At 34.7% G+C, this 19,138-nt stretch overlaps 1 protein-coding gene across 1 annotated transcript in view; it reads right to left on the bottom strand.

The window, feature by feature from the left end:
* Positions 1 to 19,138, bottom strand: part of Col21a1 (collagen type XXI alpha 1 chain) — a 169,050-nt gene that overhangs the window by 77,549 nt on the left and 72,363 nt on the right. The window contains exons 5-11 of the mRNA XM_078019855.1: positions 15,861 to 16,029; positions 15,503 to 15,719; positions 12,687 to 12,860; positions 11,518 to 11,595; positions 10,047 to 10,055; positions 9,629 to 9,712; positions 3,116 to 3,178 (exon numbers count right to left, since the gene is read on the bottom strand). Of these exons, the coding sequence (XP_077875981.1) occupies positions 3,116 to 3,178; positions 9,629 to 9,712; positions 10,047 to 10,055; positions 11,518 to 11,595; positions 12,687 to 12,860; positions 15,503 to 15,719; positions 15,861 to 16,029 (794 nt within the window). The remainder of the gene's footprint in view (positions 1 to 3,115; positions 3,179 to 9,628; positions 9,713 to 10,046; positions 10,056 to 11,517; positions 11,596 to 12,686; positions 12,861 to 15,502; positions 15,720 to 15,860; positions 16,030 to 19,138) is intronic.

Below are 19,138 nucleotides of genomic sequence, written 5' to 3'. Positions count from 1 at the left end.
CCCAAGTGTGATTAGGGCAGAACTCACATAGGACCTCAGGGAAGTATCTTAGTGGAACGAGAAACTGCAGTGAGAAAATGCACAAGGTCATAAAGACAGCTTAGGTTGAAGTGAATAAAGGCTGGATTAAAACAGAAATTCCAAGGCAATGTTGCCAAAAAACAGAAGCTAAAGATAAATTCAAAAGCAAAGATGTTAGGTTTCTATTTTAATTGAATTGAATTCAGTATAAGTAATCTGATAATTTTTCTCAAAATACATATTCTATGTATTTCCCCAAAATACATATCCTTGCTGTTTCTGTACCCACAGAAAAGTTTAACTGTCCATCCTCTTATCAAGGTGAAACTTTTGTTTCCTAACTGAAGTTAATGCCCTCTTGTCTACTCATTTTCCTACAAATCTCTCTCAAATCTCCCATTTTTTCTTTTTACCTCATTGTCATCATGATAAAACTGATACAACACCCCCACCTTTAAAAGAAATCTACTCTCATCCTACGTCATTCCCATTCTACTGCTCCATTTCTCTGCTCCCCTTTATATCCTTAGGAGAAACATTTATACTCAGTTACCATTTCATCTCATACTCTTCCCATGAATCTCTTCCAATCCATCTTTTGTACCATCCTACCAGAAGCACCGTTATCAAGGCCTTTAGTAACGTCTATATAGCAAATTCAACAGTCTAATCGTAAGCCCCAACTTTTTCTGACCTCTTGACAACAATGACATAACTGAACACTCCCTTCTTGAAATGCTTCCACCCCTTGGGATACCATACTCTCCTGGTTTTCCTCCCGCATCACTGATCAGTGCTTCCTATTTCCTTGGCTGATCCTCTGCCTCTTGCTCCTCTAAGCCCTAAGCCCTGTCCACTGTCCCCTTCTCTTCTCTGTCTGGATTCATTCCCTAAATGATTTCATTTGCTCCCATGACCTTGAATACAGCTATATGGTGACTCACAACTGGATTCTCCAATTGTCCAAAAATGCATTCTTGATTCTCCCCACAAAAGTTACATCTCCCACAGCCTTGCCCAGGGCAGTATATGACACCACAATTCACCCAGTTACTCAAACTAAAATCCTTTGTGACTTCTTCAACATCTCTCTTTCTTCCATACCCAACATATAAATTTGTTGGCACTGTGGTCAGCTTTAAATGAGATGATTAGTCAGAATCTGACTACTTCTCTCTTCTGCCACATCATTCTAGTCCACTACTCTTACCTCTTACTTAGCATCATGAAATAATCTCCACATGATCTCCCTCCTTTCACACCTGCCCCCATGTAAGCTACTCTCCAGGTAATATTCATATTTATCCTTTGAAGTTGTAAACCCAGTTAAGTCACTTCCTTTCTCAAAATCCCTGGTTGCCATCACACTCAGAATAAACCCCCATGGTCAGCTGAGCAGCACAGTTTCAATCATACAGCAGTTCCCGATGACCATTCCTTTATTACCTATTACCTCTCTAGAGGGGCTCACCTACTATCTAAGCCCTTCCCATGCAATGCTGGGGTCAAAGGTCTCAGTATATTAACACAGTTTCAAAGGTTGCCTAGTTTCTTTTATGTTGTTGTTCTTGTTTGTCTTGTTTTGTTTTTGTACTAAATCCATTAGCAAACTTTTCTCAGGGATTTAAGTAACTCTCCTGATGATAGGAGTCTTAATGATTCAACATTAGGCCTCTGGCTCTTTATTGAACAACATCATCACCACCACCACCACCATCATCATCATCATCATCACCATTTTTATATCAAGATTTGAATTCAGGGGTGCTTAACCACTGAGTCATAACCCCAGCCTTTTTTATTTTGGGACAGAGTCTCACTAAGTTGCTTATGGTATCACTAAGTTGCTGAGGCTGGCTCTGAACTTGCAATCCTACTGCCTTAGCCTCTCAAGCCATTAGGATTGCAGGAATTTGCCAACAAGCCTGACTTCCTGAAAACTATTGACTCACAGTACAAACCTTCCCACTCCTTCATGATAAAGTCTCTCAGGAGAAATATTTCTTGGTGAAAACTATTTTTTAATATTCCAAAGCTAATTCTTGATATTTATTTACTTCTGCAAACATGATGACAGATGACTTATCTATAAATATTGCATAAAATGCTTTCAAGTTGATTTACATTCCCTTTCTGTATCCCTAAATTTCTCTTAGAATCTTAGATAATATTATTTATTTAATCAGATTATAAGTGTGCTTCAGTGAATATATTCTTTAAAATAACATCACCTTTGAAAAGACTTTTAAGTTGAAAACTTCCATATACATAAAAAGAAAAGACAAAAGGTTTTATCGATTTATCATGATACTGAAAGTCCCTGGTCAATATTTTTCATTGTAGTAAAGATGTATATAATCATGAAATAGGATCATGAAGTGTCTAGAACAGCACAGAGGAGCACAATGCCTGCTCTAGGCCTGCACTCACACACCATCCGTAGCTACAAAGCACTCGAAAGGACCTCATCAAATCTGATCCCCAGGCAACCCTATGTCAACAATGCTGCTTTTTTGGCCACACTGAGTGTAATGTTTCCCTCACTTTGACTAAATTTAGGTAGCTATCTTTCTTATTCTACCTGACTTTGCTTTTCTTAGAGCATTTACTTTAGAAAATGATTCAATATTAGGCCTCTCTTTGAAATACAAATATTTTTAATAGCTTCTTACTAGTTTTACAACCTAGGAATGGCTTCTCAAGGACCTCCTTTCCATCCTTTTTATATCAGCCTCAGGGAAGACAGCATCCTGATCTTGCAAAGCTGGAGACTATCTTTAATGGGTGCCAAATAGAAGCAAATACAGATGGGCTAATCACGGAATAAAATATTTGAAAAACTGAGGAATAACTCAATGTGTTCCACCTCAAAACCCCACCTTCCTTCTAAGTCCTCCAGTACTTTTCTATTAGCATGCCCAGCATTTAAAACCTCTCTTTCTCCCTTTGTTTCAGCAGCATTGAGCCAGTTCTCTCTCCCTGAGGGCAGTAGTCTTGAATAAAGTCATCTTTGCCTGTTTAGCCGTGCCCAGTGCAATTTTTACTTTGACACTATAATCCCAGTACTGGAGATGACTAAGCTTTCAGTACTCACAGGCTTACCATCTTGACCAGGTTGTCCAGGGTAGCCAGGATTCCCAGGCAGTCCAGGGTCACCCTAGACAAGGGGGAAAAAATAAAAAGTTTCTCAATACAAAACATCCAACCACATTGCTGCAAGTCAGGGCCAATAAAGGTTTGAAGTCAGTTCTATTATTTGAAGCATTTTGTAGATTTTTTTTTAAAGAAGACATTTCAAAATAGACTTAAGAAAATTATGCTTCATTTTAAATATCTACCTCAAAAAATAATGTCTTAATTATATAAAACTAAATGATTTATTTCTGTGAGAATGCTGGGTATAACAAGTGAAGTATTTTTTCCTGGAGCAAAATGTCAGCATTTATGGGAGGATACTTTTTTTTTTGGATTTTGAATAGATTGCAAAGTGCCACAGCAAATGTTTTTCATGATGGCAATATTTGACTCTTGAGTCTATAGATTTAACTCTGTTATGAATGTTGCATCCCAGATACCAATACCCTATAATGTAATAATTCAGTTCATAAAATAATTACTTAAAGAACAGTCCACAAGCCTAGCACATGCCTGTAATAAATAACACTCAGGAGGCTGAGGCAGGAGGATTGCAAGTTCAAGACCAGTATAGGCAACTTAGTGACACCCTGTCTCAAAATTTTAAAAAGGGCTGAAAATATAGCATAGTGGTAAAGCACCCCTGGGTTCAATCCCCAATACCTAATTTTTAAAAAATGTCCAAATCCATGTGATCTCACACATAGGACTCAAGTTTAAAGCTTAATGGCAGTCATTTCTTTCAATGGTGTCAAATGTAATATTCTGCCTATATCACATTTGAGAAAAATGTCAAAACTCCAAACTTTGAATATGTTCATGAAAACAGGGCCCTGGTCAGACAACTCAGTCCCAATCTTCATAGTCCTTCAGTGCATGTAATACCTAAGAAATTAAGAAATGACTTCATCCTCACAAACGTGAGATCTTGCAAGAACACTGTGTCTTTCCACATAGCAGTAAGGCCAGCACATTCTATAGAAGTCCAGCATGTTGTCCTATGCCAGTACTGATCATCCAGATGGTCACCAACCATGAAATATAGCATTAAAGAACCATTTTCTTGTGAAGTAAAAGTGCTTTCTAACTTAATTCTAAGAAATACTTCAAAAGTAATATTCCTCCATCTCTGAGTCCATGAAGTCCATATGGGACATTCTTCTGGAAAATATGAAGTCTCCGCCATCAGTATCAGTAAACTTCTGCAAAGGGAACTAATTCCATTCAATAATAACTCTTCCTTGTTTTTAATCAAGAAATCATCCACACAGGACTCTGGCAATTAAGACTACTTTTATAGAGCCAAATTTGCTGATCTGAAAACTACTTTGGACTCCTGGCTAAGGGGGCATGTTCCTGAAACATAACAGGAAAGATGGAAAGAACTATGTGAACTCTGTTCAGGAACCCATAAAGAAGGGATGGGCTATTCATTTACCAGTGGCCCTTCCAAAGGCTTAGCAAGAGGAAAGGCTGAGAAGAAGGAAATGTCATTTTTCAAACAGAGAGAGAAGAGCTATAAATCCAGGAGGAAAGACAATTTGTAATTCTAATTCAAGGACTTGCAGTTCTGGCTGTGTGTTAGGGAGCAACTTTCTGGGTCTCTAGGGATTTAGAATTTCTCTTATTTGAAAAGGTTCACACTAGCTTCCAGCCTCTGGACCATTCGTCCTGACCCGTGTTCAGAGTGGACTTCCTGCCTTTCAACAAATTCCACGTTAACTTTCTGTTGGGAAAAAAGATTTTCCTCCTTTTCCACTTAGGCATCAATAAGACAAACTTCTCTGACATTGAAGTGTCCATGTCACTATTTTCTCCTGGTGTCTTTCTCTCTTTTCCTATTGAAATAGTATGGCAGCTCTTATATCACATCACTTTTTCACACCTAGTGTCTTCTCAAAGTTTTCCCTTGGTTAATCTTCATTTATCCTCTGGATTGAGGCTCCATGAAAAGAAGGTCTATAATTTCTATTTTTTTTTGATGCAATGCTGGGTATCAAGTAGAGATTCAATAAATATTTTCTGACTGATTTATTTAAAATCAAATCTGTCAACAACCCACTTACATTGCAGAATATTAACTACCAGCAAAACCTGGGAAATCAAAAGGATTTGGAACGTTTAATCATTATTATGATGAGCTGAAATAAATTTTTGCACAAGAAGAAAAGCCACTCATGTGCTTTTATGCTGCATAAAAATATAAAACATATTAATAATGATTTAAATTGATGAAACCTAAGTTCTCAAAGAGAAAATATCACCCACATGATAGATCCAGTCAGACCGGATCTATCTATGATTATAACAGTGATCAACACCAGCATGAGGGAAATTAATCTCTTTAGTAGATTGTATTATTGCTGGTAAATATGATGGATAATTTTGACTGTTTCCCTCACTGAATTATTTGCAAAAGTTCAGGTAGGTTTAGAGTTGTTCCCATAAAACTTAAAGAATAAAATAAAGCCCAAACTATTTAACTGATTAGCAAGAAGACCAATTAAAATAAAATTCTATTTTATTACTATTAAAGCAAAACCTAACATTTGTTTATTGCTTATTATATACTGAGCACTGCTTTAAAGATTTACATACATTAAATTAGCTAACCCTCATAATAATCCTATGAAGAAGGTACTTTGATTATTTCACTTTTCTATCTAGGGAAACTGAGGCCCACGGAGGTTAGGTAATCTGCCAAGGTCACACAGCCGTGGCAGAGATGACATTCAAACCCAACCAATTCAACTCCACAGTCTATACTCCTAAACACTATTATTCCTGCTCACATGATCAAATGCATATGTTGATCAGACATATGGACCACTTTAACTTGAAAAAAATTCCAAATACATTAAATTAGACATATGGCTTACTATTATACAACTGTGACTAAATTTCCCAATTCTTTTTCTTCTAGTTTACTTGAAACATTTGCACATTTTGAATTTTAAAAATATGTGCTCCACTGAAAAGGAATACTTATTTATGCTGAACTGAATTTGTGGCCATAGGATTTTTAAGTTGTTGACAGGAGTGGAACCATCACAGACTAAGCTGAAACATCTCTGGATAAGGCCACTTATGAAGTATAAACATGAACCATTAATGTAAGAAATGGAGTTGTGCTTGCAGAAGTAAGCTGATGTTTCAAGTTGTACATCTGAAACAAAGCCCTTAACCATGTTTATAAGCCTTCTTCTCAAAAATCCTTAAGCCTCCAGGCCACTCTGGCCTCCTTGGGAATATGTGAACTAAAACTGATTTTTACCATTCTCCACAACCAGTGTTTTCCCTTCCTTGGCACTCAAGAAATCCATTCTTCAGGTTACAAAGAATTCACTCAAGTCTATAAAGATTAGCATAAGAATGTTGATGTCCAGTGGCCCCTGAAATTTTCAAAGAGACTTTGGAACTTCAATAGTCCAAATGAATCTCTAATTGATAGAATTATTAGGGTGAAACAAAAGCCTCAGCAGGAAGATGGTTATAGCAAAAGTGATATTTCTAAGCAAAGATGTCATTAAGAAATTATTCCAACCTGGAAAAGAAGGGAAAATGCTTTCTTTCCACTTCTGAACGAATTTTAACGTTTAAGTTAGAACAAATGTGAGGAGGTTGATTTCACAAATGTTTCTATTGCTGTGGAATAGGGAAAGAAGTATCATTTACATGTACAGAGCATCTGAAAGGAAGTCACTTGCATACTGGGGATGCCTCAGCTTTTGTGCAGAACAGAGACAGTTCATATAGGATAACTGGGGGGACTGGAGGAATCTTATTTTTTCAATGATCCCATAATTCATTCAGTAAAAAATTATAACTATTAAGCACTGTGCTTAACACTAGAATTCCAAGGAGAATTTCCTTCTTATTAACCTTCACTGTAAACAAAAGAAGTGCTTGTGTGTAAGAATTATCCTAATAAATCAATTATCCCATTAATTTACTCATTCTCTTTATTTGAAATTAATGGGCCAAATGTCCAAAGACAGGTGTATTTTTTGATGCTTGATGAAAAGTTATAATGCCATGATAAGTGTGGAGTGCCATAATCACTTGAACCTGTTTTTGCAACAGGGATATTTTTCAGAAATTGACAGAGCTTTAAGTAGACAAATTTCTTTATCTTAAATAAGTGTTTATCCTCCTATTTACCCAGGAATTCCTCCTCTGTTTCAGTCTCATGATGAACTCTGCTCCCAGAACCCTATTTCTGGCCAATAGAAAGGCTAGATCTGCTTCTCACAGGTGACTTTGTTTGATGGACACAGGCAAAATTTTCCAGAAACCATCTAACAAAAATAACTCTAAAATACAATCATCTTACCTGCTTTAGTTTGGGCTCTGTTGAACTAATAAAAACCAGATTGATATTGAAAGCTAAAAAATCTCTAAAAGATGTGCAACTCAAATGTTGCTAGGGGTTTCTGTTTTTCACATATAGGTCCCTGACCTGGGTAAGGAACAACCTCCAGGGAAAAAAGCCCTAAAAGGATGGAAGAGAGAGAGAGAGAGAGAGAGAGAGAGAGAGAGAGAGAGAGAGAGAGAGAGAGAGAGAGTGTGTGTGTGTATGTGTTCGTTCCTGTAATCCTGCCAGATTTCCTGAACAAAATGGAAAGCAGATCAAGAAGGCACGCCAATTTCAAGAGTGGTGGAAACTGCAATTTCACTTAAAGTAGTAGGTGGCAATGGGGATAGATCATGACTAAGAAAAGAGAATGAAAATGAAAAACACGTGAAACTTGGAAAAACTAGAAATTAAAGGCTTGACCAGATAAGACAATGGTGTGCTAAAAAATTTGCTGTGAAAATATAAAATTAAGTTATACTAAGAGGTACCTATTAGTTCAGAAATTAATCATTCAAAAACATCAGAGTCTTCAAGTGCCTCTCTAATGGCAGGCAGCCCCTTACAGTCCATGGAGGTGGCCTGAGCCTCCCTGAGAGGCAGGAAAGGACCATTGAAAGGCTAGACATAATGGGTTTATGATTTCCCCATTATATCTCTGGAGAATCAAACTATTTTATGTATGATATTCCAAGGTGAATAGCTATAAAAATATTTTCAATAAAGAATCTTCTGGTACAACATACTCATCTGTCTTACAAAGTGTCTTCTAATAAGGATAGGTGTTTCTCTCTTACATCACAGCATCCTAAACAATGTGTAGTAACTTTAACTAATGAACACTTGGGTTAACTTTCTTAAATGCAATCTAAAAATAAATGACAATAATAAACGATTTACATGGTATGTACTGCAAATTCCAAGTCAAATAGATGTTTATTTGGAATGAGTTATTGAACATATATTTCTTAAACTACATTTATTTCTTAAGTTCAACAGATAGGCATGGAAATGATGGAAAAACATGCAAAAAAAAGATGGGAAGAAATTAATGATTTTAGATCACATGCTGGGTAATGAAATGGATCGAATTTTTATATGAATGTATGAATATGCCACAATGAAATCTACCATTCTTTTAATTAATATGAACCAATAAATTTTTTAGAAATAAATTACATCAGTAGTTTGAAAACTAGCCATTGTATTAAAACAATCTTAAAATTCAGTCCAAATGAACCTTGCAATTCATATTAAACAAAAATTAGTATGGTCACTTCAAGTAAGAAGGTATCAAAACACACAGACATTCTTTTTGTCTATAGAATTAGACCTTTTTGAAATTATATATCATTTTTATGTTATGTAAGGAGTTATTTTTAAATAATATTAAATGCACAAAATTTATCTAGAGTGGACAAACAATTTCTTAGGATCTTAGCATATATCTAAGTGATACTATAATAAGCATCAACTTAGTAGCATTCATATTTAATAGCATAGGAATATATCAGAACATACTGTTATGTAAAAAGTAACTAGCTACAACCCTGCACAGGATAGCTCCAAGGATATGAATATGTATATATACATATGTATGTAAATAATTAAGTACAATTGGACCACAAAAATATTCTCCAAAATTAATTAATGTAAGTTTAAATGAAATAAATACATATGCCTCCATTTATAGAATTAGACATTAAACAATATTAAAGTCAAGTCAAACATTTTTACTTCATGTTTTTCATCTGAAAATCATTTTGGCAAATTAGACATTTAAAAATTGAAAGCATAACTTAACAGCTGTTTTTTATTCATTTATTTTTTAACCAGGTTGGAAGGAAATATCATTCTTGGGCTCTAATAGCAGTATTTGGGGAAAAAAAAAAACAATAATGTGACCTCAGTTTAATGTGTGTCAGTGGTATCAGTTTTAGTTTCAAAGCACAGTTCCAGATAGAATACACTTTTTAGAAACCACACTAATACTCAGGTTTTTAATGGTTGTAAGGCAGGAGGAGGGAACTTTACAATGGGGTCAATGGCAATTAAGAATTTCTGCCTTTGAGCAATACTGACTTTTAACAAAAAAACAGTATGGTTTGTATTACTCACTTTGGGGCCTTGTAGTCCTGGATTTCCTGGAGGACAGATACAGGGAGCTGGAGTTGAACCTACGTCACTGGGACCATTAAGGCACTGCAAAGACAAAAACGGAACTAATCAACAAATGTGGAAAGAAAGATAGACAGCTAAATATTGATATAGATAGAACTAGCTTTATCTCTATATACACACATATGTATGTGTATGTATCCATATGTAAAATGGTAAAGATATAGTTACTTTCCAATTTTATTTAGCTCAATCTGCTAAGAAATTCCAAATCACAAAAAAACTATCAATAAGAAGTACATTCAAATTATATAAAATGGGTTCTATTTGTCTAATATACTTACAGCTGAAGAGAGGAAGCTAACTGGTCCCACAACACAAACATTACCTTAAGGAGAATAAAAATAGCCAAGCCTACCTCTCCATTCTGAAAGAAAAACAACACATGTGTTTTAAAATAGGTTTTTAATTATATTTCTAAAATATCTTTGTCATTTACAGGTAGTTTGTTGTCCCAATACAAAGTGTCAAATCTAGAGATAAAACATTTGCTTACACCTATCCTAAAATGTACTTATCTACACAGGTTTCTGCTACATCTATAAAGGATAAAAGAAAATATAGGCGAAGATGGAAGGCAAAAATCAAAGCACTGAAGCTTCTTGATATAATGACCATGCAAGAACAAAAATACCTTAAGGTGATATTCAGAAGCTGTACTGAACTATCTGGAAATTATTTAAAACACAGAAAAAAGAAGCCAAAGATAACTGCTTCCATTAAAATTTTATTCATTTTACTGTAGAAGAGCTTCTCAACTTATTGCTGAGTATCACACAATTTTAAATAGGTTAATATAATCTTTCCAAACAGTAACAAAATTAGATCAGTACATACAATAAACTCTCAAATGCCATGACTTCAAATATTTTAGGAGAGATTTATATTCCAAGTTATAAGTATCTAAAAATAAAACTATAGTATTTAAATGATTACTAATCTAGAAAACCTAAGAATGAGTCATTTCTCAAAAGTTCCATATTTGATTTTATTACAGATCCTTTAAATGTGCTGCTCGATGTTCTCAACTCTTCTTTACATGTGGTCTCATTACATGGTTTGTTAGAGAAATAAATTATGATAGCGCAACTATGCAAATTAAAAGAATCATGGACAGTCCAAACCTCACTGAGAATCCACATTGTCAAAAAGTTGTCCAGCATTGTATGTTTTTCCATTAAAATAATTCACAATTTTTTGCTTAGGGCAAAAAGGGATGGATTACACACACACAAACACACACACACACACACACACACACAGAGTCATACACTATAAAATTTTAGCTTATAATCATTTTCCTTTCTAACCCATTAATAAAAATGACTAAATAAATAGGAAATTCCCTTACATTCTAGAACCATAAGGAAACCTTACTGAGGTAGCAACAACAAAAATAAAATCATTCATTATAAGTTCAGAAAATATGCTAGTGAACAGGAAATTTATTTCCTACTCATCAGAAATATATACTTTGGAATGTTTTGTCTTATGTTTAATTAAGTAGAAAAATGTTCTTTACACACTGATATTTATACGAAGCAATCTAAGTCTTTGGAGCAGGTGTAGTTCTGCTTCATCTGAGAACTGGAATAATCACAGTAAAAAGTGATGTGGGGAGAAATCACTTACTGGTGCTTTCATTCATACTTGCACATTATAATTTATTTCAGTTATGAACTTCAAACTATGTATCACTCTATTTAACTTTGATAATAAAGATTAACTCTACATATTAAATAAGTTTTGGGCATTATCTACTTTTCATTTATTGTTTTGAAAGTACTAAAGCAACACTTGGGAGAAAAAAAATAACCCATCTCACTTACAAATCCAGGAATCTCACATGCTGTCTCGCGGTTGTTCTGCTCTGGGTCACAGTAGATTCGCAACTTTTGGACATCAAACTAGGAATATAAATACAGTATAGTTAAAGTTGAGGCATGAGCTAACTGTTTTATAAAAGCAACTCAAATATGTAGAAACTGCTGCTATGGTTGGTCATTTGATAAGGTTTAGATCCCAGCATTTAGCTAAAACAATAAAAACACAGAGGTTGAATACCCAACATATGTTATAAAGATGTGATGCACCCTAAGCACCAAGAACAAATCTGATTTTCTTCAGGAACCCAGTGAAGCTTTCTTAAATATCCCTGTATTGAGAACTAGTCTAGAAAGTATTTCCTAAGGTACTTAAAACCTTTCCCAGTTTTTTTGTATTTACCCTAAATCTCTACAACATTCCAGATCATATAGGGGTAACCTCCAGAGGCCATTCTGGGTTTAGAGACTTAGTTGCTGGGATGGAATGCATCAGTTACTGTGTAAATATTTACTACAATTTGACTTAAAGCATTAATACATAGTGACCGTGTGAGTAATCACACATTTGAAAATGACAGAGTCTTCCTGTAACAGAAACAAAGCGGGAGGGAAATACTCTTACCAATTAAAGATTTTCCCAGAGTTGTTTTTTAACTACAAACTATTAACCCAAACACAGACTCTAAATAGCTGTAATAAAAGTAAAAATAAAACTTTTAAAAGCATGAACTGCACAAAACACAATCACTTTATTTTTAAGCAATAGTTTTGTTTGTGAAGGACTCTGACATGCATTAATCTAATTTTATCTTCACAGCTGCAAAGAAATTTTTATAGTTCTCACTTACAGCTCTAAACATATTCCCCATTCCAAATCCATTATTTAAACTGCTTCTCCTGGGAAATATGAAATTAATGTTTCCTAGAATTCTATCTTCTGCCCAGGGGATTATTTTTCTAAGATTTTTTAAATAAAATAGATGAAGTCAAATTTTGCATTCTAATATACACATAAGATCACAAAATTTCACCCATGAACTGACCATATTTCAATTAAGCATTTAAAGAGAATTCACAATTAAGTCTAATAAGGTTGATTTAGTAAATACTAGAGAGAGGACAGCAGAAATTTGATTTTATCCAATCTAAAAAATAAATCATTATTATACTACCTGAACAGTTTCTTCTTTCCCAGAGTATTTTCCAATTTGGGTTTGCCCACTGATGAAAATCCCTAAAGCTGGATGTAAGGGCTTATTGTCAATTTGTTGATCATCAATAAACAGAGTTACATCTTGCTCTGTTACTAAGAGACGAATTTGATGCCAGCCTTCATCAAATAATGTCTATGAGAAGAAAATATGAAAGATTCACAAATAAAACCCTTAACTATCTTTCACTGTCTTCCTACTTAGAACCATTGTTAAGAAAGTCTGAATCATGCTGATTTTCTGTATTATATACTAATTCACCCTGCTCTAAGCTGGACCCCATATGCTATCCACCAACTCTTCTCTTAATTCCTACCTGAGTTCCTCTTACATATACCAATGTAGTTTTGCCAAACAATTTACTGAAACAACTCCCTCATAGTCACTAATGAGATCTTGATCTCTGAATCCAAATGGCTCCTCTCATTCCTCATTCCACAGTTAGTCCAATTCTCTCGATATTCTCACTCAATTTCCATAACTGAAAGAATCTTGGCCATCTTCATTTCATTCTCTTCTGTTGTTCATTCTTTATCACTTTGAGGGTTCTTCTTCCTCAACCTGTCCTATAAAGAGAGCATCCCTCACAGGTCTGTCCTTGATATCTTTCATTCTGCCCTCTGACTACCTCATCCATACCTACAAGCCAAACATTATTTCTATGTAGTAACTCCAATATCTACATCAATAGCGTAGACCTCCCTCCTACACATAGGTCTCAAAATTCTAACACTCAGTAGAATAATCTTGCAAGGGTATCTCACAACCAGTTTAATGGAGTGTGTTACAAAATGAACTGTCCCCCAAACTTCTCCCACTCCCAAATAGTTCCCTTGCATGATAATACTCTCCTTTTCTAAAACATGTTTCTTGTTCTGAGTCGTAAAAACTCACCAGATACAATTATATCAACTATTTCTCTTAAAAATTACTCAAATTCACCTCTCTATTTTCATTCTAAAGGCCATAATTTAGGCTTGTGGTTATCTTGCTTTGTTTTCTAACATATTTCTGACTTTTCCCTCTCCAAGCCACCCTGCATATCTCCACTATAATTAATTTCTCTCAGTAAAGTTGTGTTAGAGGAGAAGCTCCATCTTATCCATTTCTTTACTTCAAGTATCAGACATAATTGCAGGATAAAGCTGAAAACATTGTTTGGGGAACAAATAAGAAGGATTGCTTTGACCATGAAACACCTATGATCAAGATCTTTGCACAGAACCCTGTTGTTCACTGAATAAAATCCAAACCAAATTGTATGGCTTTCCAGGATCCTCACAAATTGGGCTCATACCTTGCTAGCCTTTTCATTCATGCATTTTATACTCAAAACATGCCATTCTCTAAATAAAAACTGCATTTGGCTAGTCAATGCCAAACCATTGTCTCAATGTTCTCTTACATCTCTCCCCATCAAAAATCCTATATATTTTCCAAGATCCAATCCCCAAACCATGTCATTTACCCTGTTTTTCCCATATTTTGTGCTTTATACTTCAATTTAATACAAATTATTTGAATATTCCATTATAAAAAAGCTCCTTAAAGCTGCCACAGGAATTCATGTTGGATAGACAGATTATTAGGTTTTTTTAATAAAGAATCTAGCACCTTGGTTTTAATAAGAAAAGCAGACCACAAAATTTTAAATTTAATATAGTAATTGAATGAAAAAAAATTTCCAAATGTAAAATATTCATATGTCACCAAGCACATTTCCTAAATTGTATAATATACCTTTAAGCTATCATAATTATAATAATGAGCAAAACTTAATTGTTTTTATCATTGCATCTGTATTATGCACACATGACTTAGAAAATAAACATTTTTCATTTATTAAATATATATTCCTTTGGGGGAAATAAAATGTACTCCTGATTAAAATAAATTCTATTCTCATCAACTCATAGGACATGGCAATATAAAACAGTCCAACATGGACTTTGATATTGACCATATTTAAATTCAGTTCTTAATGAGCTGTTTTAGTCATCATTTTCATCACTCTGACCAAAGACCTGACAAGAACAATGTAAAGGAGGGAAAGTTTATTTGGGGGCTCATGATTTCATGGGTTTCAATCCACAGATGGCTGACCCCTTATCTCTGGTCCCAAGGTGAGGCAGAACATCATAGCAGAAGGGTACAACCAAGGGAAACAGCTCAGAACAAGGCAATCAGGAAGCAGAGAGAGAGAGCTTCACGCACCATGAAGAAAAGATAAACCTTAAAGGCATGCCCCCAGTGACCTACTTCTTCCAGTGCACCTTAACTGCCTACAGTTTCTACTCAGCTAATCAATGTCAGTGGACTAATCCACTGATTGGGTTAAAACTCTCATAATCTGATCATTTGCATCTCTGAATCTTATTGCATTGTCTCACAGGAGTGCATATCTAAACCACAAAGTGGCTGTTTTTCTTTGAGGGCACACTTAACCTTGAACATTGTTTTTTGTTGTTGTTGTTTTTGTTTTTGTCTACAAAATGGCAGTGATAGCTTCTTCACTGGATGGTTATTATCTTTAAATGTTCTTGACACCCAGTAATAGGAATATGAAATATGCTAATTTTCCCCCACTCTTTGTCCTCATACTGATTTAGAAACAAATTTCCTTCCTCTTTGGTGGTGTTTCATAAATAACAAAATTTTAAAATACGAAGTCAACATCTTTTAGCCATGTTAAAACTCCAATCCTCACCCAACACACACAATCCTAATGATGTTCCCCCCATGATTATGAACACCATAATCACACCTGGGCTCTTTACCTTAACTTGAGGGTCAGTGAAGGTGGCCACTTGTGAACCATTAATTACACTGGTTGTTGTAAATGATAAAGTTTTGTCCACACCATTTAAGGTAACTGCTATTTGTGGTTTTCCATCAATGGTTAATATTCTCCATAAATCCCACACTTTCTTGACTTTAAATCTCTGAGTAGAAACAAATACATAGGATGGAGGAAGACCTTCTGGGAAAACATTGCTAGAAAGAGAAGAACATGCATCAGTTTAAAGAATTCTCAGTACCTCTGCAAATATATATATATATACACATAGTGTGTGTGCATGTGTGTATAGCATGTGTGTATATAATTTTTAAGTTGTATTAACATATAACGTTTACCTTGTAAATTCTGATAAATCAACTTTCGATGTTATTTCATATCCTTTTATCTTTGTTGGTGAGAGCTGAATTCTTTTCTTAACCTTTTTCTTTACACCTAAACCTAAAAGAATATCAAAACCCTTCTCATCGCGAGCTGCCACAGGAATTCGTGTTGGACAGACAGATTCTATAAAAGCAAAAGCAGTAAAAACTGGTTACTCATTAACTTTTCCCACAAGAAAAGAAATATCAAGGGAAAAACACTACAGAATATAAGAATATGAGTATACAAACATGAGAAAATATGAAATTGTTTTAGACATCCGAGAATGATGTTTCAGTTGTCTTTTTTCCCCAGAAGGTGGATAAAATTATGACAAAAATGCAACAGGGATATTTAATGGAGTGTTTCACGCGGGCAACACTGTGTTTAAGTTTGCAGTATGGAGCAAAAGGTAATTACCTTAAGATAATCACCCTCTTCTGTAGCATTAAGGATGGGAAAGGCATCATAATACAATAAAAACTAGTGATGTGGATTTTACGAGCCTATAAGGGATAATGCTAACCTGTAACATAGGACATCTTAGATAAACCAAGTTAGTTTAAAGCAAGAAACAAGGTAGGGGTGGGGAACACAGGTCTAAATTCACAAATGAATCCCTAATAGACTAAAGTTATAATTTCATTTTACTCTAATTTGTTCAGAGACCATTAAGAATCAGAATGCTTTGGTGATGAGAAGATTTCCTTATTTATTTTACACTCTGGCTTTTCTGTTAAATCTCAGAGCTTAGTGATATCTAAGTACTCTGGTCTTGCTGGAGTCATAAGGAATGTGTTTTATTTAAAATCCTGCCATGCACAGAAACACAAAGACTATATATATGGAGTCCAGACAGAACAATCAAAAATAATACTAGCAAGAGCAAAATAATTATCCCAAAGACAATTCACTTACTATTAGATAAATATCAAAAAAGGCAGACCAAGATTCATACAATTTATTTTCTCATTCCAGATTGAATGACCTCATCTTCTTTTACTAGCAAATAACCCTAGTGCCTTGAAATCTCTGATGCCTTGGACTGAACTGTCCCTCATCTGAGGAAGTGTCTTCCAAATGCACAAGCAGCAACAATACAATATAGTAAGCATAGATTTTTATAACATTCCATTCAGTGTTAAGTCAGTGGTTACAATAGGCTCCAACTAGCCTGTAGTACAACTTGTGCACAAACCAGAAAATAAAAATCTTTTGTACATCACCTCACTAACAATAGATTATGTTATTTTATTGACAAAAAGATAAAATGTAAGAAATGGAAATTCATCCTTGGCTTAGAAAATAGTTAAGTAGAATATAATTTATAACTTGTTTGGGTTTTGTCGATTTGGATATCAACCTTTTTCATTTTAAAATGATTATACAATGACAGCTTTTGAGGTTACCCTTTCTTCTGTTTGACTGTTATAGGGAAAAGATAATGTGCTTTGTCTTTTCTTTACACATATCCTGCCAGCAGTATTATCAAATTCCCTTACCTCATTCTTTACTCCTTTTCTCTTTCATTTTTAATTTGAATTGGCAGAACTTTTGTTGGATATTCAGTATATATAATTTGAACACAAAAACTATTGTTTAGGCTTTAAAGAAGTAGGGGTTGTGGGTTTTTTGTTTTAACTAGACATCCAAGCACCTCTATTCACATGTCCCTGGGCTTCTGCTGACGTGGTCACTTCACCCAAGCTCCCACTGCAACAAAGTGATGTTGGCAAAATAAGGAATCAAACTCAGACCTGGGCTGACTCCAGAGATGGCTAGGATACTGTGTAGCCACAGGCCTCAGATTCATAGGGGGAAAAAAAACAGAATATCTGACTTGCTTTACTCAGCACAATGTCTAAAACCATCCATGGTACAGTACTTCTCAGCAGTTTATCCTTTTTTTGTTGTTGTTGCTATGTAGTATGAAATGTCCTAAGATGCATGCATCCACTTTCCTGTGGGAAGTCTTTGAGTTGTTTTCAGTGTTTGACTATTACAAATCTAAAACTGATCACACATTCAAGAACACATCTTTTGGTGGACATATGAGCTTAATTTTCCACAGAAAAGTACTTAGGAGTCAAGTTGCTGCTTCATAGGGTATGTGTGTGCTTAGCCCTAGTAAACAGTGCCAAATACTTTCCTAAAGTGGTTGTACAACTATTCTAACTCACAAGTAATTCCACTCACACTTAAGAGAGATAAAAGTATGTGCAATTAGGTTATAGTTATTACACATAATATTTCAGAGAAAGAAAAGAGTTTAGACTATGCTATTCATATGTCCTTCTATGTTCATAATAAAAAAGTTTTCTTTTTTCTTTTCACATCAATTAACTAGATATTAATAGAGATGCATCTTGATCCAATTATAAACACTAACAGCAAGGTTAGTATGTTCTAATTTGTATATTTTCCTATGAATGTCCAAACATCAATTTTCATGCATAATAAAACTGTTATTTCCTTATTTAGAACTATTGCTCCATCATATTTCATATCAGGGAAAATTCATGTTTTGGAATTTACACATCCCTGAAAATTTAAGTTACCCTAAATTCATATTAGAATTTGATTCTTTTAATATAGAAATAGAATACAAAGAGATTCTCTAAATAATTATTGAGCTTTTATGAAATACTTTATCCAATTCTAGCCTATCTACCAAGTTTCACCCTTGCTCTCAGCTCAGTGGGTGGAAATTGATGAATACTAGTGCTGGAGGGGCAGAAAAGAAAGGAATCAGGCTCAAGTGGGATTAGATAAATTCATCATGAAATCATGGGAGCTAAAATACTTGCCACCTCCACAAAAATTTCAATCATCCTGGCCATAGTCCCTGCTAAGTATACCTATACCCCTTAGGACTTTTATTGAATTGCAAATTGAACTAAGTAGGGTAGGGTAATATATCAATGCACATTTAGTAAGTATTATAAGTCTTGAATTAAGTGATAAAATTATTGAGCAATCTCCAATAAAATAACAACAAGAAGCACAAGTAAATTTTGAATAAAGGAAAAGAAATCAAAAGTACAAGTTAAATCACCTCAAGGTAAAAAAACATGGAAGAGATGAAAAACCCCAAAGTTTACTGAGGATGAAGGAGAACAAGGGTTCACTCAAGCAGGCATTGTTTCTCTCTCTCCTTCCTGTGCTCCTTTTCCAACTCCTCCTCTTTCTCTCTCAATCCTTCTCATTTGCCATGAGAGAATGGCGGTTTTATCCTTGTGAAAAGCGGACATTT

Source organism: Ictidomys tridecemlineatus, chromosome 8 (assembly GCF_052094955.1).
Source record: "Ictidomys tridecemlineatus isolate mIctTri1 chromosome 8, mIctTri1.hap1, whole genome shotgun sequence".
Taxonomy (NCBI): Eukaryota; Metazoa; Chordata; class Mammalia; order Rodentia; family Sciuridae; genus Ictidomys; species Ictidomys tridecemlineatus.
The sequence above is the reverse complement of the archived record's forward strand: the minus strand, read 5'-3'. Positions and strand labels throughout refer to the sequence as shown.